This window comes from Aquarana catesbeiana, linkage group LG07 (assembly GCF_042186555.1).
Source record: "Aquarana catesbeiana isolate 2022-GZ linkage group LG07, ASM4218655v1, whole genome shotgun sequence".
Classification (NCBI taxonomy): domain Eukaryota; kingdom Metazoa; phylum Chordata; class Amphibia; order Anura; family Ranidae; genus Aquarana; species Aquarana catesbeiana.
The window spans coordinates 269,645,977-269,669,505 of NC_133330.1; the positions used below are offsets into that span (position 1 = coordinate 269,645,977).

Consider the following 23,529-nt stretch of genomic DNA (forward strand, 5'->3'; position numbering starts at 1 on the left):
TGAAAACCTAAAAAATATCCATGTTGCCAATAATAAACATACAATTTAAACATTTTTTTAAGAAAATGAATAGGAACAATCCAATTAGTTAACAAACATTTTGTTTTGGCTTTCACATCTGGCCCATACACACGAGAATAAATGGGGGGTTCGCAAAGTACAAACATATTCGACAGGAGGCTGCAGACCTGACTAGACCTTCCTATGGGAAGCCTGCTCAATCTGGGTCTACTTGATTTAACAGTTTAAAATGAAACAGAATAATGCCCCGTACACATGGTCGGATTTTCCGAAGGAAAATGTGTTATAGGACCTTGTTGTCGGAAATTCCGACCGTGTGTAGGCTCCATCACACATTTTCCATCGGAATTTCCAACACACAAAGTTTGAGAGCAGGCTATAAAATTTTCCGACAACAAAATCCGTTGTCAGAATTTCCGATCATGTGCACACAAATCCGACGCACAAAGTGCCACGCATGCTCAGAATAAATAAAGAGATAAAAGCTATTGGCTACTGCCCCGTTTATAGTCCTGACGTACATGTTTTACGTCACCGCGTTCAGAATGATCAGATTTTCCGACAACTTTGTGTGACCGTGTGTATGCAAGACAAGTTTGAGCCAACATCCGTTGGAAAAAATCCTAGGATTTTGTTGTCGGAATGTCCGATCAATGTCCGACCGTGTGTACAGGGCATAAGAATAAATATTTCTGCTGCATGGCACCACACAGCAGACACCACCATGTTCCTGCACATCATCCTTCTGTTCATCACCCAGGTAAGTCTGAGCCCCTGGGGGCACAGGTATGCCAGTATCAACTAGAGGTGCACCAAATGGAAATTTTGGTGCCGAAACCGAAAATGCAGGATGCACTTGACCGAAAACTAAATTTAAAAAAAAAATTATAATTTTTATATAGAACTGCATCATATTCAACTTATTAAAATTAATATCAACAATTTAAAATAAATACGAATTTGTCAGCCATTATTGGCACTTTTAGTGCAAGAAAAACGTATCCCTTTAAATTCTATGTATGTCTTCACAGTGGTCCGTTGCGCTTTCAGTGGGGTGTTAAAAATCCAGCCTGGTGCATTTTTGGTCCAAAAAAAAAAAAAAAAAAAAAAAAAAAAAAAATCGCACCTCCTAGTTGCATTGAAAACGCAGCAAGAACGCAACGTTAACACACACACACTCGTGTTACGTTTTTGATGCGGTTTTTGAGTCACATGACCTACAAAAAACACACCATGAGCGCAGTAATCATGGTGAAATTGTGGCGCGTTTTCGGTGCCATTATCGGTACCTTTTATCTTATCGCCATTCTGCAGATAACACCATTTTCGGCTGAAATGTTTTGACGGCTGAAATCTTGGGGTATCAGCCAGACTTTCAGGTCAAGAGCCTAGACCCACCATTTCCCACCAACAAAACCTCTTGGCTGGCTCAAGACTATGATGGGTAGACAAAGTTGCTTAGGCGGTAGCAGGTGAGACAAGGCTCTTGACCATGGAATCAGCCAAGTATCACCAGCGTACCAGGGAATTTGGGGAACCAAGGCCCCTGAATAAGAAATAGGACCTGGCCTGCAGGCACACACCTGGAGGTGCTTGCTAAATAATGGCACTAATGGTTAGGTGTACTTTTATTCCATTTTAGGCTTGGTTTTGCACAATTGCGACCATTGAAATACATGGATTTTGACTTCTCATGCGACTTCACATGTCAAGTCGCACAACAACTCGCAGTAGTGGAAAAAGATCCTTAAGCTGACTTTAAAGTTAAATCATTTGGAATTTCCGACTTAACACATTTGCAATGTTTTCCAAAAGGAGTAGCATCTAACACGCCGATTTGTTGCCTTGCATTTAATCTACATAAAAAATGATGTTGGAGTTCAGAAAAATAAATAAATAAATCTAAAATAAGGTAAGTTCTAACTGATACAGCAGAGACAGAGAAGAGGAAAGGATGCGTGTAAAAGGTCCTCATATAACTTCCTCCTGGTACTCCGAGGACCAGAATCACATCACCTGTAATTATTTCTAGTCTTTAATCAGCCAATGCTCACCGCCTCTTAGGGACTAATAGAAGCAAAAGCTCATTAAGAGCAGCGTCCACAGCCCCTGGTAGCGCAGTGAGCTTTTAATTGCTTAGTGTGATTAAAGCAGTGGTGCGAGTGTGATCATTTTCATAAGAATGGGGTAATGTGGGCAAAGGGGGGTTGCCATCCCTTGGGTGCCCAGCATACATACACTGGGCAATCATGCAATTATTCACACCAGCTGATCAGTTCCATGGCTGCATGAACACAGTGCTGAGCACATTGCAGGAGGTGGGGGAAAAACAGCCTTTGAGGATGATGGGGCACACTCTTATTCACCATGAGCCAAGTAGACAGAATATGCATTTCAGCAGGACTTCAGACTGCTAACCGATAACTGGATATAGATCTAATACTGATAGTAAATGGACAGAGCTGCAGATGACTTCACGCTCAGTTCAAGCTAAGCACAGACAAGTCCTTCTTCCATTAATGACAACAAAAGATCTACTAGGCCAGACATGGGGTTCCTTCCAGGCCATGTGTCCTCTTTCCTAAGCTAGTTTTGGGATTTCAAATGAATAAGATGCCAGTCTTTATAGCTAAATATGGGGATATTCTCTGTCACCAGTTACAGTTAGGCGACCTAAAAATCGCACAAGGTACAAAAAGCAAATGGACAAATGCAATTTTTTTTTTAAAAGATAAATGGATGCCTAGAAATGTTGTAACATTACTTTAGTTATGTGTGTTCCTTGGAAAAACAAATTTTAGGATTTCTGATTCAACTTTGAAACTTTGTTTCATTGAGTATGGCATGCCTTGTAATGAATTATGGATAAATGAAGCTCAATTAATTAAGAGCCCCCTTAACCACTATTCCACCCATCCTAGCACTACTGCTTGTATGAACCAGATAGGGTATCACAAGCATGAAACACATGTTGCACAGAGCAGTATACAAAAATCACTGACTCGAATACAGTTCGTGGAGATAAAAACGCGTTATGGTACCTGCCACATGTGTTTACACCAATAAATTCCATTTGTCAAATAAAGTAATTTTATATAACTTAGTTGCGATTTCTACTCATATTTAATATGGTCTCCATTAATAAAGCTCTACATACTCAATCAGTTCTCAAACATAGTTACCACAAGTCACTTGTATGATCCAATGAGTGGCCAGTATGAATTCTGCTAGTCTGTGCACATCTCTGTAAAAGCAAAGGCCTATCTGCCTGGCCACACAGACTGACCTGTGATACTTAATCTCAAAACAGTCCATTTATCTAGAAGAGTAACTAATCAATTGCAGAGCCCATCAATCATCCCTGGTGGAACTAGTCGGGTCTGAGCAGAGAGGAGAGGACAGATGGCTGCCCGAGAGAGAAGGATTAATTCAATTCTGATAGATTACTGCAAAGCTTCATGGAACAGAAGAGAGGGGGGGACGAGAGGCACAGTGGAATGTGGGAAACCTGTTATGTGAACAGAATAAAAAAAGTCGTATAAAATAGTCATGGGAGATCACAAGATGAGACAACAAGTTTGCACATTTATAGAAAGATGATAAAGGAAGAAGAGAGGATTTCCCTTGAATTACCTAAGTGTTTCCTGCGCCTGGTAAAGGCAGCTGACCACTCTTCCACCAAAGCCGGCCTTGTGCTCTTCAACAGGATCCTCATATGACTGAAAAACAGACATATTGGGTACATCAAATTCTGGAAAAAACTACAAAAAAAAAAAAAATAAATAAAAACACCTTCAACACGCTACTTTTTGCTAGTCGGAAAACATTGCCTCAGCTCTAAACTCAACTTAAAAGTGCATGTTTAGCCAAAAATGTTTTCCATTGGACAAGAGTAGAAATGGTTAGAATGTTTCAGGTTTTAGTCAGTCTGTGTCCTTGGTGGATTCACCTTATTTTTCCTGTCGACCATGGTCTCTGAAAAAGAAAGTGATAAGAAATCCAAAATTTTACCATTGTCACCAGAACAAAAAAGAGGAGTTTCAAATTGACTACCGGGGATGGGTTCTAGTGACAACTATCGGAAAAGCAAATTTTATCTTTGCACAGATTTCCTCCCAGTTCATTTTGACACAAAAAGCAAAACATTTTGGCAGGGGTTTTAACCCGTATGCTAGTCTTTTTTTAAAAAAAAAAAAAAAAAAAAAAAAAAGGGAAGAAAAAGATGAAACACACACATACACACCTCTATATCAGCTCTATAGATCACTATATCTGATTCAATTTTATTTTACATTATAAGTTTCTAAACTTAAAATTGCAAAATTAAAAATACTTTTTTTCTCTTTTCTTTGTATCCATCTGTTTTACACACGATTTATGGGTTTTCTAAAAAGCAAGAATGGCAGAAACAGTTTGATTTCCAACTCTCGCTGGTTTAAAAAAAACAAAAAACAAAAAAAAAAAAACAAAAAAAACAAAAAACAAACACTCTACAAAGTCTGTCCAAACAGAGCAGGGCAGGGAATCCCTCCTGTAATTCATTTACTGTGTTGAGGTTTGTAAATTTGAGCATGAGTATCTAAACCCTAATAATTACCTTATTTGGTCCCATTTGTTTTGTTAAATATAGTATTGAGTATAGTCGTTATGTTTGTTTGATACTAGTTGGCTACATGGAATACAGAACGATACCCCTCAGTGTTACAGAAAACAAGAGCGTGTTGAATTTTTGCGGTCCTATCCTGTCTTGGTTGTCCGGATACAGAAAGAGGAGTGAACATGGTCATCCTAGGATTGGTAATGTGTTACTGGCAAAATTATCAGATAAAAAGAAAAGAAAATTGAGAAAAAGAAAAGGTAATGCAGCCATCACAGTTAATGACCGATAAGCTACCATATATAACTTTTTTTAGGGTTTCAGTTCGCTTTTATTGGTATACTTTCACTTCTGTCAGAAATGAGTGAAGAAAATACCCAGCAAAGCTTGAGAAAATAGGTGGAGTGGACATAAGCAAAACTTTACCAAGAAATAATGGTGAAATAGCAATGGCGTCCATTTGTAAAAAGGTCCTTTTCTATTAATAGTATCCCACTATATCTCTAACAAAATAGGAGAGATTTCTCCTAAAGGGAACCTGTGCTCAGCACTCCTTCCAGCATGTAAATATTCACAATAGGTTTAGATTTTTTTTTTTGGACAACTATAGAACCCCAATCCCACAAATTTCTTAAAATATTGAAAACAGCAAAGTCTGTGCAAGAACAAGAATTTGCAAAGTACTACGTTTAAAAACGTACACATTTCCAGTGACAGCCAAAGCTGTATTTCAAGTGTCCATCTGCAGCAGAAAGAGTAATAAATAATGCTGTAGAGCCGTAAATTACCAATGAGCAGGACATTAAAAGGCAGCAGGCAAGTAAACATGAACCAGCAAAGTATGGAAGGAAGATTTCCAGGCTGCATATATTATACATGTACAGTAAGAATATTTCACAGCTTATAAATACGTAGCTTTCCTATAGTTTAAAGCACCATAATATCGCCCAATCTGAAATCTAATCACATACCTTTTGTGCAATAGTCTTTTTGAAATAACCAAGTGGTAAATCGCCTTTTTATTGTTGTGTTCTCATTTGATCTCCCTTAATTGACAGAATAAATTAGAATTCCCCATCTTCTTTACTTTTTTTAGTTGTAGACAAAAAGATAGACCCTCCATCCCCCTTTCAAATACAGGCGAAAAATATGAGAGAAGGATTTCAGAGAATGGCCATGCCAAGACACGCTTTCATGGTGCCCAAGGTCAAATGTTGCTCCAGCCCAGATAAGAGGAGACAAAACACAGCTTACAAATAATTATCCAAGGCAGTGGTCTCCAAGCTGCGACCTGGGGGCTGGATGTGGCCCCTTTGCTTGCCCTTATCCGGCCCTTTGGGCACCAATCCTCCCCACTGACCATCGATGGGGCATCATTCTTCCTACAGGTACAAAGAATTGGACATGGTTTACTCACAGACACCCAGGCATTTTCTACTCCCACAGGCCACAGTCTGACCCTTCAAAAGAGATACAAAAAACACAGTCACTTCCAGCGCTAATAGGTCTTCCAAGGTGTGGAGTAACAGATGTCAGATAAAATGGTGGTGTGAAAGGTATATATTGTATCCTAAAACTGGGTGGATGCGGCCTTCCTCAGATGGGGTAATCCAAAAGGAACTACAAGAAAAAACAGAAATGGAAGGCGCACACACCTAGTGCACTACCAGAGATAAATTTAATAAGAAATTTTTGTATAAAAGTGGGTACTCACAAAATGCAACTGGCAAAAGGCCATAAACACAGTGCATGAACATGCACAGAACACGCGGTACAGCTAACGTGTTTCAGAGGCGCACCCCCTTCCTCAGAGCAAGGCTAGTCTCGTACACCATGGGCAAACACTTTTATAGGAAATGGTGGAATTGAAAATTGTGTGTAAAAAAAGAGCCACGCCCTGAAAAGGGGCAGGAAAGAAAACAAAATTATATTATATTAAATATAGGTGTCCAAAAACCACACACTAGGATCACCCAACCGGAAGCTTCAGGAATTGCCAGAAACGGGGGAAAACCCCAAACAGATGCCAGCAGGCTCATCCCCGCTGTAGTGCGCTGATCAGTGAACACCCGATGCCACACAGGCACCTTACCAGACCCCAGGGAACCAGCTCAGTGCCAGGGGGAATCCACTTCCTAGAAACTCAGGACGACACCTGATGACAACAAGTGACATCACTTCTGGGGTGGGAGCAGTACAACGGTGTCCCCATGGACACGCATGGGCAAAGAGAGATGGAAGAACCACCCCAGGTGAATCAAAAATGTACCCCTTGGTCAGTTTTGCTGGCTCCAAAAGGACCTGCTCTCATCTAAAAGATGATAGACAGTGTACTGAGTAAAAAAATTTTGGAAAAGGGCTATGATCCGGCCACTGTTGAGGATGCACACACCAAATATAGGCTGAAATACCCCAAGTTCGCTGGGAAGGTGAATTCTCAGCATGAAGTTGGGCGTACCAAATATAATGGGAATGTCTGAGTCAAGGAAAATACTGGTCCTTGCAGCCATTCTGATGTGACTTTTAACACTCAGTACACAAACAAAGCCTTCCCTATTAAGCGGATTATAGAAAAATATTGAGGTACTCTCCACCGAGATCCTTGTTTGATCAACGCTATTCCAGAATGCCCGAATGTAAATTTTCCGTAGACTCAAGAACTTAAGGGGACTTAAGAGTCCGTAAACCCAAACTGTGGCCAACCAATGTTGGAGCAGTTTATTTGACCAAAAGGGTAGCTTTAAGTGTGGTGTCCCCAACTGTGGAGCATGCCAATACATGTGGCATAGGAAGAAGCAGGTTACAGGTAGTGATGGCCAAACCCATGCCATTCGGCAATTCATCAATTGTGCTTCACAATTTGTAGTATATTGTCTGATATGCCCCTGTGGCCTCCTTTAAGTGGGCCGCACCATCCGGGCTTTACGCACACAGTTTGGGAAGCATAAAAGGAATATACTCAAAAGTGTCGACAACCATTCACTACCATTACATTTTTTGCATCAACATGATCATAATCCATCTGGTCTTAGGCTAATTGGCTTGGAAGTTATGGGTGAGGATGCCGATACTGGCAGGCGCTTTCGGAGACTTTGTAGAAGAGAAACCTTTTGGATACATCGCTTAGGAGCCTTATCGCCTAGGGGCCTGAATGTGGGGTTGGATGTTCAGACTCTTATGTGACCCCCCAGTCCTCTCCCCCTTCTGTTTTTATTCTGTTTTTGCCTTCATGTGGATATCCTTCCAGGAACGCATTATACCAACATGTCCTGTTTCCTTGGTTTCTTATTACTTCTTTTTCATCCAAGTATTTGTGTACATTTTTCTCTTTATTTTCATATTTATATATTATTATTATTATTAATAATAATAATATTACAATTTTTACTTGAATCTACCATTGTTAAACGACTAGCTGCTATTGATTACCAATTACTATAGCAACAAACTTTTATAGAATTTTTTTTGTAGGGTTGGCTTTCACGTAGTCCAGGGCTCAGCACTTTTCATTAATTGTTACACATTGGGGAATCAATATATTTTTTTTTATTTATAGAATTTTTTTTTATTAATCTACTATTTCCTAGTGGTCCAGTTTTGTCAGAAAATTTTTTAATTTAATTTTTGAAAAAAAAAAAAAGGTGTTTAAAGTTTTTTTTTTTCCTTCCATCTATCTTTGCCCATTCATGTCCATGGGGACACCGCGGGGATGATCCTGCTGGCGTCTGTTGGGGTTTTTCCCCCATTCCTGGCAATTCTGAAGCTTCCGGTAGGGTGATCCTAGTGTGTGGTTTTTGGACACCGCCGAGTCTTCTTCTTTCTCGCCCCTTTGAGGGCGTGGCTCTTTTTGACACACAATTTTCAATTCTACCATTCCCTATAAAAGCATTTGCCCATGGTGTACGAGACTAGCCTAGCTCTGAGGAAGGGGGTGCACCCCCAAAACTAGTTAGCTGTACCCCATGTTCTGTGCATGTCCATGCACTGTGTTTATGGCCTTTTGTCAGTTGCATTTTGCGAGTACCCACTTTTATACAAAAATTTCTTATTAAATTATCTCTGGTAATGCACTAGGTGTGTGCACACCTTCCATTTCTGTTTTTTCTTGTGACCCATCAAAAGCATGAAGGACAGTAAACTGGCCCTTTAGAGACCACAGATCTAAGGGTAAAATTTTTGTGCTTCTCACCACGCAAAGTAAGCCTTCCAAGTGTGATCATTTCCTAGGTTCTATGGGAATAATAGCATCAGATAAGCTTCATTCCCCAAGCTGTTGAAACCAGCGACCACCAGGATGGTGGACCTGACTGTGGCGAATACTGTTCAGGTCAACAGGAGGAGAAAGGACTTTCCCCAATTCTAGTGCCCGTCAGCCACCAGGTCAGAGAAATCCTGGCCCTGGGACATAGGCGTATGGGCCGGTCCAGAGATTGAGGGAGCTTTTCCCACGTAGCAAGCACATTGAGCTACAAAGTCCTGCATTGAAACTGGGTAAACATGACCACCCTAAAAGAGGGCATCAACCTCTGCAAAATCAGGCCGTCGTCCATTTATATGCAATAGACAGAGCAAGCAGTTAAATGCTGTAGCACAGGGATCTCCAAACATGACTAGGCATGATGGGAATTGTAGTCCCTGAACAACCGGAGGGCTTTCACACTGGATCGGTGCGCTAGCAGGACGGGAAAAAAAGTCCTGCTAGCAGCATCTTCAGAGCGGTGAAGAAGATGAGTGTATACCACTCCTTCAACGCTCCTGCCCATTGAAATTAATGGGACAGCGCGGCTTTACCGCCGGCAAAGCACGGCGGTTTGCAACCATTTCTCGTCCGCTAGTGGGGGGTAAAACTGCCCCGCTAGCGGCCGAATACCGACGGTATAGCGCCGCTTACAATAGCGGCACTTTACCGCTGACGCCGCCCCCGCCCCAGTGTGAAAGGGCCCTTAGCTGGAATTTGGCCTCAAATTGTTAGTGTATCTAAATCTGCTAGTCCAACACTCCCCCCCCCCCCCCCGACCGAGAATGCGGCTATACAGGTCTCTGTGGCTGTCTCATCTCGGAGCATTACTGGCTAGATCAGCAGTTGAAAAGAAAAAAGAAAAAAGCCCAGAAAGCCAATGCAGCCACTACATGTAAGGATTGGTAAACTGTAAAACATTGAATGTTTGTTATTGGGTTTAGTAATCCTACCAAGAATATGTCAAAAGGTCACTGGCCATCGTGATGGAGGAGGAATATTGCTAAAATAAAAGTTGACGGAACACTACTCTTATTTCAGTGGCAAACCTAACATTTTGGCTTTATGGTCACTTTTTTAGTGGGGCTCAATCTGCACAACAGGGATTAGAGAACAATAAAACTTTACTGGAGTTTTAACCTCACTACTCTATCCAGGAAAGGAAATCGTATTTTGTTTCCTATGAACCTTTATTTACCCATCCTAGAAATAGAGTTAACATATCTTTACATATATTTAAAGCTGAACTAAAGCTGAAAGCTGGACGTCGGCCACTTTGTAAAATGTGCAAGCATACTATGTGTTAAAGTGGTTGTAAACCTCAGACACGAAATATGAACAAAGCATATCCCTATATAGTGTGTGCTGGTTTTAATTAAGTGCACTAAGTGTCATTTCTGTCTGTTGCCTTGTTCCTCTGCTATCATTTTGAATCGCAAGTTTTTCTGACGTCAAGAAAAGAAAAAAAAAAAGTGATAGGGGAGGGACCTCTAGCTGATTGACAGCCTCAGCTATTTTCATGTGAAAAGCAGGGTGTGTCCCATCCTCCAATCAGCTCTAAGAGCTCTCCTCACTCATCGCTGCAGTGTAATTTCAGCTCTCCGCCCCCTTTTTCCTGAGAGCTCAGACAAGCTTTATAAATTACGCACTTTGAATGGATGTAGGGAAGAGAAGATTGCAGATAAACAGGTACAACTTATAGAGGATGATGAGTTTTATCTCTGTATCACCTGAGGCCAGTCACTTCACTGGGTATATATGTAAGGGCTTACAACACTTTAAGTGCAACAAATGGTATGTATATAAATTTCTTTATTACAGGGCTAGAGAGGTTAGTGTTAGAATGTTGGTAGCTATAGATGGAAGGATTTTAGTTTTTGCATGGACTTCCACTTTAAGATAAAAAAACCTGTGTGCAGCAGCCACCCCAACACCCCCTAATACTTACCTGAGCCCCATCTCTGTCCATGAGTTCCTCGGCTGTCCGGGACTTTCCTCCGGTTTTGCTGAGACACAGCAGCGGCAGCCAATCAGGAGAGAGAGGGGGCGGGGCTGAACCGGTGTTCCATGTCTGAATGGACACAGGGAGCTGTGACTCAGCTCGGGTGCCCCCACAGCAAGCCACGACAGGAGGGAGGGGGGCCAGGAGCTCCAGCCAGGGACCCGAGAAGAGAAGGATCTGGGCTGCGCTGTGCAAAACCACTACACAGAACAGGCAAGTATGTTTTTTTTCCCTCTAAAAACAACAACAAGACTTTACAATCACTTTAATTCATAGTAGGTCTGCACAATTAAAAATATCTCCCTTCATTTCCTGTCCCATAGACAGAACATGAACTGAAAGGAAATCTGACAAAAATAAGGTAAATCCTCTTGGACAATTGTAAAGGGAACAGGTGTCCACACTGGAACGTCTTCTGGAACTGAAAATTTTGACTCACTTCCAATATCCAATATTGCATTTTGGCCTTGTCCCTTGGGCACAGAGATTTCTCCAGATTCTCTGAATCTTTTGATGATATATTTAAAGTATTTGCAATTTTATGTTGAGAAACATTATTCTGAAATTGTTCGACAATTTGTAGATGTAGGTTTTCACGGATTGGTGAACCTCTGTCCATCTTTACTTCGGGACTATAAACGGGGCAGTAGCCAATAGTTTTCGTCTCTTAATTTATTCTGAGCATGTGTGGCACTTTGTGCATCGGATTTGTGTACACACGATCGGAATTTCCGTCAACGGATTTTGTTGTTGGAAAATTTTATAGCAAGCTCTCAAACTTTGTGAGTCGGAAATTCCTATGGAAAATGTGTGATGGAGCCCACACACGGTCGGAATTTCCGACAACAAGGTCCTATCACACATTTTGCATCGGAAAATCCTATTGTGTGTACAGGGCATAAGATATTCTTTCGATACCCAAATCAGGTTACTGACCTGTTGCCAATTAAACTATTTAGTTGCAAAACGTTCTTCCAGCTCTTCCTTCCTTAGTACCACTTACTTCGGCAACCTTTTGTTGCCCAGTTTCAACTTTGAGACGTGTTGCTGTCATTTCAAAAGGACTATTCCCCCCCCCCCCCCTCGTATATGGCTCATATTATACAATCGTGATGGTAAAGATAGGTTTGATCATACAACCTGTGCAAGTCATTCTTTTTTGTGGTAGACTTTGAAGGGTAAGCAGGTTGTGGTGTAGTTTATGTTGGCTCTCTAGTGCTTTTATGTCCGATATGAGTTATTACAAGGGAGGCACCTTTATTTCTCCCCCTCCAAGTGTGCCACATGGGCAATCAATACACCTTCTAGGGTACATTTAAGAGCTTCCCACTCAATATGGGGAGCAATCATGTACTGGGCATGAGTAAACAGAAATTCTGAGAGGGCTTGCATAATAACCAAGTTACTGACTCCTGTAAGAGTCATTAATTTGCCAGGAAGAGAATGGTTTAGACGTATAAAAGGTAGGGCGATTGTGAAAAAAGAAAAAGAAAAATGTGAACCCAAAGTACATGGGCATGAGGGAGACTACTGAGTGTACAGTAGGCTGTCAAAAAAAGTCCATGAGTGGCATCTGTAATCCTGGCTGGTGGGGTGTAGGGTACGCCATAGATCAACTGATTGCAAAATTATGTAAATATAGTTTCAACCTTTTCAGTTGAGTAAAGCATATGTGAGGGGTATTGGTTGTGGCGTCTATGGAGGGATCTAACATTGGGTTTAAATTGCCTACCAGAATTGTCACGCTTTTCATGAAATCATAAAGTCACTCCTTTCATAAAGTCTTCATAAGCTTATGAATAAAGCCTATGAGTAAAGATAGTGGCCCTTTGTTCAGTAAATAGATATTCACTAATGTGAACTACCTGTTCTAACGCTTATTTAAGGCAATAAATCTACCCTCGTTATCCCGAAGTGGTAAGGTATGTTAGCCTCAGTCAAGGCCAGTGTCAAGGAGCGTAAAGCACGCCTTTTACTGTAGCTACAGTCTGTCTGGAGAAATCTTGGAAATAGAGTAATGGGTGCATCATCGAAATTGAGGGTGCCCTTCAATCAAACTTTGTGAAGGATCTCTTTCTTCTTGAAGAAGTGCACTCTGAACAGGAGATCTCATGGCTGAGCAACGTTTGGGTTCCAGTAGCTACGGTGAGGGAAAAAAAGTTTTTGATCCCCTGCCAATTGATCAGTCTAGAATTTTAATTGTAGGTTTATTTTAACTGCGAGAGAGACAGAATTACAACAATAAAGTCCAGAAAAACGCATTTCAAAAAAGTTATAAATTGATTTGCATTTTAAAAGAGTAAAATGAGTATTTGATCCCTTCGCAAAACAAGAATTAGTAATTGGCGGCAAAACCCTTGTTGGCAATCACAGAGGTCAGATGTTTCTTGTAGTTGGCCACCGAGTTTGCACACATCTCAGGAGGGATTTTGTCCCATTCCTCTTTGCAAGTCCTCTCCAAGTCATTAAGACTCCTTTCACACTGAGGTGCTTTACAGGCGCTACATTGCTAAAAAATAGTGCCTGCATAGAGCCTCTCCTCTCACACCAGTGGGAAAGCTCGAATGCTTTCACACTGGAGCAGTGCGCTTGCAGGACGGTAAAAAAAGTCCTGCAAGCAGCATCTTTGCAGTGCTGTAGGAGCGGTATATACACCGCTCCTAAAGCACCCCTGCCCATTGAAATCAATGGGGCAGCGCTGCAGCGGAGCTTTGCGGGTGATTTTTACCCTTTTTTGGCTGCTAGCGGGGGTTAAAAGCGCCCCGCTAGTAGCCGAATAGTGCAGCTAAAATGACGGTAAAGCGCCGGTAAAAATAGCGGCACTTTACCGCTGACACCTCAGTGTGAAAGCACCCTTAAGGTTTCGAGACTGACGTTTGGTAACTCGAACCTTCAGCTCCCTCCACACATTTTCCAAGGGATTAAAGGGGTTGTAAAGACAGAAGGTTTTTTATCTTAATGCATTCTATACATGAAGATAAAAAGCCTATTGTGTGCAGCAGCCCCCCCTCACACTTACCTGAGGTCCCTCTGTCCAGAGATGTCCACAAGTGTCTCAGCCTTCCGAGATTCTCCCTTCTGATTGGCTGAGACACAGCAGCGGCGCCATTGGCTGCTGCCAATCAAGAGAGGGAGGGTGCGGGGCACCATGTCTGAATGGACACACGAAGCGGTGACTCGGCTCAGGTGCCCCCAATAGCAATCTGCTTGCTGTGGGGGGCACTGAACAGGAGGGAGGGGCCAGGATCACAGAAGAAGGACCCGAGAAAAATCTGTTGCAAATCCACTGCAACAGAGCAGGTAAGAACATCATGTTTATTATTTTTATAGGGGGGAAAAAAAAAAAAAACCACGAGACTTTACCCTTTGATGCTGTGAAGTTGTTCTGTCCCCTTAGCAGAAAAAATAAACCCCAAAGCATAATGTTTCCACCTCCATGTTTACGGTGGGGATGGTGTTCTTGGGGTCATAGGCAGCATTCCTCCTCCTCCATACACAGAAGGTTGAGTTGATGCCAAAGAGCTCGATTTTGGTCTCATCTGACCACAAACCTTTCACACAGTTCTCCTCTGAATCATTCATATGTTCATTGGCAAACTTCAGAAGGGCCTGTACAGGTGCCTTTATGAGCAGGGGGACCTTGCGGGTGCTGCAGGATTTCAGTCCTTCACGGCGTAGTGTGTTACCAATTGTTTTCTTTGTGACTATGATCCCAGCTGCCTTGAGATCACTGACAAGTTTCTCCCGTGTAGTTCTGGACAAATTCCTCACCATTCTCATGATCATTGAAACTCCACAAGGCGAGATCTTGCATGGAGCCCCAGACCAAGGGAGATTGACAGTTATTTTGGGTTTCTTCCATTTGAGAATAATCACACCAACTGTTGTCACCCTCTCACCAAGCTGCTTGGCGATGGTCTTGTAGTCCATTCCAGCCTTGTGTAGGTCTACAATCTTGTCCCTGACATCCTTGGACAGCTCTTTGGTCTTGGCCATGGTGGACAGATTGGAATCTGATCGATTGCTTCTGTGGACAGGTGTCTTTTATACAGGTAACAAGCTGAGATTAGGAGCACTCCCTTTAAGAGAGAGTGCTCCTAATCTCAGATCCTTACCTGTATAGACAACACCTAGGAGTCAGAAATCTTGCTGATAAGTGAAATAAGTATTTGATCCCCTATTAAAATGCAAATCAATTTTATAAAACTTTTTTGAAACACGTTTTTCTGGATATTCTTGTGGTTGTGTCTCTCACTGTTAAAATAAACTTACCAATAAAATTATAGACTAATCATTTCTTTGTCAGTGGGTAAACGTACAAAAATCAGTAGGGGATCAAATACCTTCTCCCCCCTCACTGTAGGTGTACAGTAGACCCCATTGACATCAAGCCAGTCAGTGGGTTCCCCGAGAAAATACTGAATACTCCCTGAAACGGCAGTAGAAGCTCGTCTTGGCCCATAGCTTCTGGGATGCCAATCAAGTGATTACTATTCCGTCTACAGCGGTCCTCTGGGTCGTCAACGTGGGACCACAGTGTCTGGAGCTTGTTTGTTGTAGTTCTGACTGTATAGTCAGACTGCAAGACTACAGTCCTTAAATGTCTCAATCTGGCAGGGGAAGATATGCATTCTGCAGAAAATGTTCTTAAAGTCCTGTTTGGTGGAGAGGCAGGAGTGTCAGGGCTTGGCTCAGCCCTCCCTTCTCAGTGCTCAGCTGTCGGTTAATTGCCAGCACTTATCGTTCCACAGTGCCTCACCTGGTGATCATTTCCTTTGCATCTGCCAGCCCCTTCTGGCTAAACTGCCTTTTTCATTTCTCCCATGCATTCGCCTTGGTCAACATAGCTGTAGATTCTCTACTGTGTTCCTGTTAAAGACTTGCCTGGCTGACATGCCTTTTGGTTCACGATCATTATTGCTGTCTCAGTCTACGTTGATCTCTGGCTTCCTGATTTACTGGCTTGCACCGACTACCCGCTTTGATTACCGAACCCTGGCTATGTTTTGACTATGTTTACCATTTGTAACATTTTTACCACCATGGTGTGATTTTTACTGCATTTTCTGTCTCTGTCTGATTCATGGTTCCTGACAAGGAGAAGCACTACTTTAAAGATTCCATAAACTTCACTTGGTCGCTACCCGGTTCCAAGGAAGCGCAAAGATGTGAAGTGTGAGAGCAAAATGAACGCTCTGCGCATCTGGTGGGAGAATGGTAACCACTTTGTGTGCCAAATTGGAGTGACAACGATTTCTGGAAAAAAGCTCCAATATGTTTGGTGGTATCCGAAGGATCCCCTGAATCCATCAGTTGGGACTTCTTATTAAGTCCTGCCCTTCCCAGGTGGATAATTGGTATTGGGATATTAGGGTATGAAGGTCTGGGTTGGCTCAAAGTATAAATCTACAAGGATAGTATGCTCACATACTCAACAGATACCAGTCAAGATCTCCAAATCAGAGTTTGAACCAGAAGAGATTTACACCTGTGCCCAAAAACACCAAGAAATCTAGCCTTGCAACCATAAGTTTAGGTTAGATGCTTATGGTCAGTTCTACAAAAAGACCTGACCTAAGCTACGCAAGCAGAAAAACAGATAAACTTGGAGGCCACTCAAGGATTACAAAATGGCAAGAATATTATAAGGCCCCTTTTTTAGATGTTTGATTACCGATCAAATCATCCTGAGCTGGACACTGCGTAGTCATAAGCAGATCATTTACGAAACACCCTTGTCAAAGCTGGCTACACGTAAACTGTTATTTATAAATAAAATCCCAAATCCACAGCACTTGTATCAACTGGGCCATTCAAATGGGGCTAAAGAAAAACTCCACTCAAAAACAGATTACAATCGGTCATGCCTAGTGGTAAATTAACTTACATGCTGGCCTTATATCTTTCAGAGGCTCTACTGACAAAGACAATTAATGTCTTACTGCCATAAATGCTTCACAATAGTTGAATATTGCACAGTTAAGTCTGAGAGGAAATACAAGTGACACAAAGATTTTTCCAACTTGTCCAATTGCCTTCTGCAAGAAAAGCGAGACTGTTGAAGATCAAGACACTAAAGACATTAAAACGCATAAACCAATAGGAATACAACTCTGCAAGCTCTTCTTGGGAAGGGACTTAAAGAAGTGGCCCTACATCCTCTGAAGTATTCTGGGGCAGCAACCTCAATTGGTGGCCCTACGTACTCTGTAAAGTGCTGGGGAAAACATTAGCAGTATATTAGAATGCAACAGGAATAAACAGGTTTTCCTGTTTTTGAACACACACACTTAGCAACTCATATAGCCACTCAAACTAATGTCCATATTTAGCAGTAGGATTCATTGCCAAGATCTTCACTCTCCTATACCAAATCAGTTTGCCCCTGGCACGTGCTTTCCCCAGCTGAGCAGAAGGAGGAGTACATAGATTGAAGAGACTGATGTGGCTCTGATAAACAATAAAGCAGCTCTGTCTCTACAGACTTCCCTGGTGACAGATGTTTCTAAATGGTGCTGTTATTTTATGCAAATGTACGTCTGCTCTGGTTTCTCATTTACATACCTGAATACTAGCAGCTAAGAGCTTGGCAATAAACCCGCATGCAGCATTATAGCCACAGGTTGCAATGTGCAGACTGCATGGGGGGGGGTGGGGGAAGTAACTCCTTACGTGCCAAGGACATTTTGCAGACAGTTATGATTCCTATAAACTTCGGTCAATGCCAGTAAAGACTGCATTGCAATCTGTTAATGGAAAGCCCAGTGAGAGGTTATCCTAACTCCCCAGCATAACAAGTCTCTACATCTTCAATCTAAGGATGACAAATCAGGGAATGGCAACAGCATTTATTTCATAAGAAAATGCTGCTGTCAAGGAGTTTACAAGGCAGATTGTGTTCCATATGGGGGCAAAGAGGAACCGGCGTGAAACTCAAGAGGCTAACAACAACCTGTGATTCTCCCGCTACTGCTAAACTACAATTCCCAACACTGCTTGGATGCCAGTAGATATAAGACAGCTGGAGAGTCACAGGTTCCTCACACCCAGCCAATGTTTGGTAAATTAATTCTGTGTGCCCATTCACATCTGAAGGCTTTTCACTTGCCGTTTTAACTCATTAGGGCTGAACTCCAGGCAGAAAAAAAACTACCAATTTGATTTGCAGACCAATACAGAATCTTGCACTAACTTCAATTTTTAGGATAAAAAGGAACACCTGTCAGGAACCTGTGCTAAAACCAATGCGCTGGCAGCCATTGTTGATCTCTAATACCGCATACACACGAGCGGACTTTGACGGACTAGGTCCGACAGTCTTTCCGACGGACTTTGCAGCGTAGGTCCGCCGGACTTTCAAACAAACGGACTTGGACACACACGATCACACCAAAGTCAGACGGATTCGTACGTGATGACGTACGACCGGACTAAAATAAGGAAGTTGATAGCCAGTAGCCAATAGCTGCCCTAGCGTCGGTTTTAGTCCGTCGGACTAGCATACAGACGAGCCAGATTTTTCGACCGGACTCGAGTCCGTCAGAAAGATTTGAAACATGTTTTATTTCTAGGTCCGTCTGACTTTTGGGAAAAAAGTCTGCTGGAGCCCACACACGATCGAATTGTCCGCCGGAGTCCGGTCCGCCGGACCAAGTCTGCCGGAAATTCCACTTGTGTGTACGCGGCATAAGGCTCGGTTCACACCTATGCTGCTTTCTGCAGAAACACACTACAGTCCATTTAACATGGTTTCCTATGGGAAACGTTCACATCAATGCTTTGGAAAGGGTCAGGGAATTTTTTAAAAGCAAAAAACTCTGCCTTTTTGGTGACTTTAAACAGACTTTAATGGGGAAGCTGCAGAAAAGCATGTAGTGCGCTTTTGATGCAATTTGTGTTTTTTAATCCATCCAACAACAAATTGGCCCCAAAATAAAAAGCATTAAAAAAAAAAAAAAAAAAAAAAATGCAAAACGCATCACAATGTGTCAAAATTGGACGATCGGACTCCTTCCCGATTACCAACGGGACACGACAGGGATGCCCTCTTTCGCTCCTCCCTTTTGCACTGTCCCTAGAACGCAGATATCACCGGAAATACAATAACTCAATCACAACATAAAGTATCGGCTTACACAGATGACCCGATGTTCTCGATCCCAAACCCGACTGTATCCCTACCAAATCTGTTACGAGAATTCGCGACATACGGCACTCTCTCCAATCTAAAAATTAATCTCTCCAAGTCAGAGGCAATGGGAGTCGGGATACCACAGCCGCAGCTCATACACCTCCAATCTAGCTTCAATCTAAAATGGACCAATAAGGCTTTAAAATATCTGGGCACGCTCACCCCCCAAAAATCTCACAACTTTATGAACTCAACTTCCTGCCCCTCCTGAAAAAAAATGAAAACTTTACTTAACCAATGGCATACAGGTCTGCATTCCTGGTTTGACCACTGTAATATCCTTAAAATGAACATCCTCCACAAATTCCTTTACCTTCTACAAGCCCTACCCATCCACATCCCTGCAGGCTACTTTAAACAAGTACAATCAGCATTCATAGAGTTCATAAGACCCCGGCTCAACAAAAAAAAATACTCGCCCTCCCTAAACAACATGGAGGTCTAGTGATGCAGGACATTCGCACCTATTATCACGTGGTACAATTAGGCAGGCTGGTAGATTGGGCTTGTTCTAGCTAAGGCCAAAGTTTGGTTTTGCGATGCCAGCACCAAAGTGAGATTCCCCTCAGTAGAGCCCCGTGGTGCCATTCCGCCCTCCCCCAAAACAAACGCCATCCCCTGATAGGCAACACCATAAAAATCTGTGCCCTTCTTCTATTCCAAGCTTCTATTTCTTCCCAGAACTCACCCTTTCGTCCCATATTGGGGAACCCCCAGTTTGCACCAGGCTTGCACGATCTGGTTTTTCGGGGTCTAGGTGCTTCCACTCCACTGGAAATCACCACACCCACCGACCACTGATTTATGGCTCAAAAAGTAGACAAAATCAAAAAAATTAAAGACCTCATTCGCACAGCCCAAAATAGACAGGAAACATGTTCCAAAACATGGCAGATGTGGAACATATTCATATACTCAGACGAAGGCCAGGCCCTAAGATGAAACACATCTGACACCTAATACGAAGAAAAACAACCTTACGCTAAAATTTAATAAAAAATATGTGACATCTTCTGGAAGATTAGCCAGATGAGAAAACCCACAGCTCCATGTTCATGGGACCCCCCCCATGCCCTTCCCCCCATGCCCTTCCCCACTCTACCAACTACTCTCTATCTACCCCCGCTCTATTAAATACCCCTATTTCCTTCTATCTTCGACTTCCTATATAGAGAAAAGGGAGCAAGCCCATGGGATCGCAAGATTCTTCACAACCCACACCTCAAGAATACATGATTCCCCCTAAGGCAGGGGAGTATATGACAGAACAACGAGCACTGTATAACAGAGACATTAGATCTACAACAAGATTCGTATAGTAACGTCCTCATAATGGTAAGTTCTCTATACCTAGAACATTGTGAACTGTGAACAGATGTACCATTATACATGTTATGCCCCGTACACATGGTCGAACTTTGTTCGGACATTCCAACAACAAAATCCTAGGATTTTTTCCTACGGATGTTGGCTCAAACTTGTCTTGCATACACACGGTCACACAAAGTTGTCGGAAAATCCGATCGTTCTAAACGCGGTGACATAAAACACGTACGTCGGGACTATAAACGGGGCAGTGGCCAATAGCTTTCATCTCTTTATTTATTCTGAGCATGCGTGGCACTTTGTGCGTCGGATTTGTGTACACACGATTGGAATTTCCGACAACGGATTTTGTTGTCGGAAAATTTTATAGCCTGCTCTCAAACTTTGTGTGTCGGAAATTCCGATGGAAAATGTGTGATGGAGCCCACACACGGTCGGAATTTCCGACAACAAGGTCCTATCACACATTTTCCATCGGAAAATCCGACCGTGTGTACGGGGCATTAGAGTTATGTAGTTACAATTACGTGGTTGTATTCCTGTAATGTATTGTGATGTTGTGGTCTATGTGGGCCTCTTTCCCAGAATAAACAATAAAAAAAAAAAAAAAAAAAAAAAACTTTACAGAGGTATGGGCAGAGAGCCTGACATTGCATCGGTGACCCACTGATCGCAGGTGCAATACTTAAACGGGCTTCTGTGTATATAATAAAAAAATAAAAATAACCACTTAAGCTTTGGTTAAGCTCCCTTTCATGTCTGCTATAAAAAAAAACGGGAAAAAAATAAAAACACACCACAATTTTTTTATTTTATTTGGGCAATAAAACCAATGGTAATAAGTGTATATGAATTGGTTTGTGAGAAAGTTGTAGGGTGTATAGATAGATAGAGAGATAGATAGAGAGAGAGATAGAGAGAGAGATAGAGAGATAATCTCTCTCAACACAGAGCTCTCCTCTGTCATTCGCTAGTGCTGCAGCGAATGGCAGCACAGCCAGGGCGGCGGAAGAAGGGGATCACTCTGTCACAGTATATCTGCGGTAGGCATTTTTTTTTACCTGCAAAAAACATGCGCATTTAATTATTTTTTTCTTCCTAAAAATGAACTTACACTTAGCGCCCAAAGTTCTATTTTTATTATGTCTTTATTTAGATCTTCCTGTGTCCCTCCATCAATCTTTCCCGAACTTCCAGTCAGGAGTGTGCCCTGTGCACGGAGGAGTGTGGCTGATGAATGAGCAGCAGGGGTTGCTGGAGCTATGCTAATGTATGTGCAGCAGGACCAATGGTGACAATTCCGGCCAGCATGGGCCACTGAGCTTTTTACGTTCTGGTGTTGCATCTGGTCGATGCATGTGCAGCACTGCTCTTAGGAATCTGTGCATGCTCTGGGCAGTACCTACATCAGCATGTACAGTTTTGGTCAGCTTGCATTATTCATTGAATGAGTTTACCAAAAATGTAAAATATTGCAGAATATACAGCCTCATGCTACATAACCAAACTCCATTTCATGCAGAATAAACTAAAATTAATGTATCTTAAATAGAAAACTATCTTTAGATAAGATGCTTTTGGAGTAAAAATCTATTAAAATAAAATTTGATAAAAATCTACCCCCCCCCCCCCCCCCCCCCACACACACACACACACACACACAATTTAGGTAAAAAAAAAAAAAAAAAATCAAACAGATTTTTGATTTTCTTTTTTTCAATCATTGATTTATATCCACCCCAATGCTTTGTTCATATTTCATGCCTGAGGTTTACAACCACTGTGACAGGGGCTCCGTCCCGATGGAAAAACATTGCAAGTGGACACAGTTTGCATGTCTGCTGACTGCAGAGCTACAGAGCTTAGGTTTTGTACAGCAGAAAACTGCTCTGGCAGTTTTCTCCCAATGTTGCTATCCCCGAATGGGGCTCTGTAGCATTGGCGTAACTAGAACCTTCAGGGCCTCGATGCAAGAAACCATGGAGGGCCCCCCTGACTCCCGCACAGGGCTCTTTCCTCTGAGCTTGATGGTGGAACACCAGGGCCCGGTCACAAGTGTGTGGCTGCATATAAAGTAACCGATTTCTCCATTCCCCCCGCTTCTCCTCCTCTCCCTCCCACAGGCATTCAGCGGCCGCAGGAGGAAAATGGAGAGATGGGTTCCTCTATGTCGGTGTTTCTCAATCTTTTTCCAGTCAGGGCATCCTTGAAGTACACCCCTAGGTGAATGGGGCTGCACTGCAACCACCCTGCAACTGTGTGCATTGCATGCGGTTGCAGTATAGTGATGATGCATTTAAGGGGTTAAAACAGGCGGTCAGTAGGCAACATATTACCTCTTTACTGGCTGTCAAATGCCTCTGAAAAGCGATTTGAGCATGGATCGCTTTTCAGTGGAACAGCATTTTTTTGTTGGTACTATGAACAAGCAAAAAAAATTAAAAAATTGGTTCTGATTGTACAGGTATAGGGGGTCAGGATTAAAAGCGTATACCTAAAATGTGCATACATACATGTAAACACACACATATATATATATATATATATATAAAAAAAACATACATACATATAAATGCACATATGCACGCACATATAAACACATCAATTGCAGCCACCGTGCCCATCAAATGCCGCCACTGTGCCATCAAATGCCGCCACTGTGCCATCAAACGCCGCCACTGTGCCATCGAATGCTGCCACTGTGAATCTCCCACCCCCTATGCAAGCTCGCCGTCTGCCCGGCACTTATCCTGTCTCGTTGGTGCAGCAGGTGACGGCCACGAGCGGGGTCTTCCATGCGTCTCCTGCCGTCCTCATCGCCCGTCCTTTCCTCCTGATAGGCGTCCAATAGCCGTGCCTATCTTTTCAGCCAATCAGCAGATGGGTAACAGACCCGCACACCTGATAGGTGGAGAGGAGGAACGTGAATATTAATTCGCTTTTCTAACACACCTGGGTGGACTGTGAGCGCCAAGCATGGCACTCGCAGTTCACCTATTTTGAAGCCTGATAGAGCCTATGGCTCTAATCAGGTGCTTCAAAAACACCCCCCCCACACCCCCGCTGTAATTCAGGTGCCCGAAAAGGGGCCGTACACCTAAATATGGGTGTGGCAGCGGTGGCCATAGATAGATTCATGCTATACATGAATCTAT

The 23,529-nt window shown here is 42.6% G+C and overlaps 1 protein-coding gene across 3 annotated transcripts in view; it reads right to left on the minus strand.

Moving 5' to 3' along the window:
* ACBD6 (acyl-CoA binding domain containing 6) overlaps positions 1 to 23,529 on the minus strand; it is a 146,594-nt gene that overhangs the window by 57,707 nt on the left and 65,358 nt on the right. For 2 of the 3 annotated variants that reach the window (XM_073593333.1, XM_073593335.1), the window contains exon 4: positions 3,655 to 3,782. In XM_073593333.1, coding sequence (XP_073449434.1) covers positions 3,655 to 3,782 — 128 coding nt within the window. The remainder of the gene's footprint in view (positions 1 to 3,654; positions 3,783 to 23,529) is intronic. The other variant, XM_073593334.1, reaches the window with a different exon arrangement.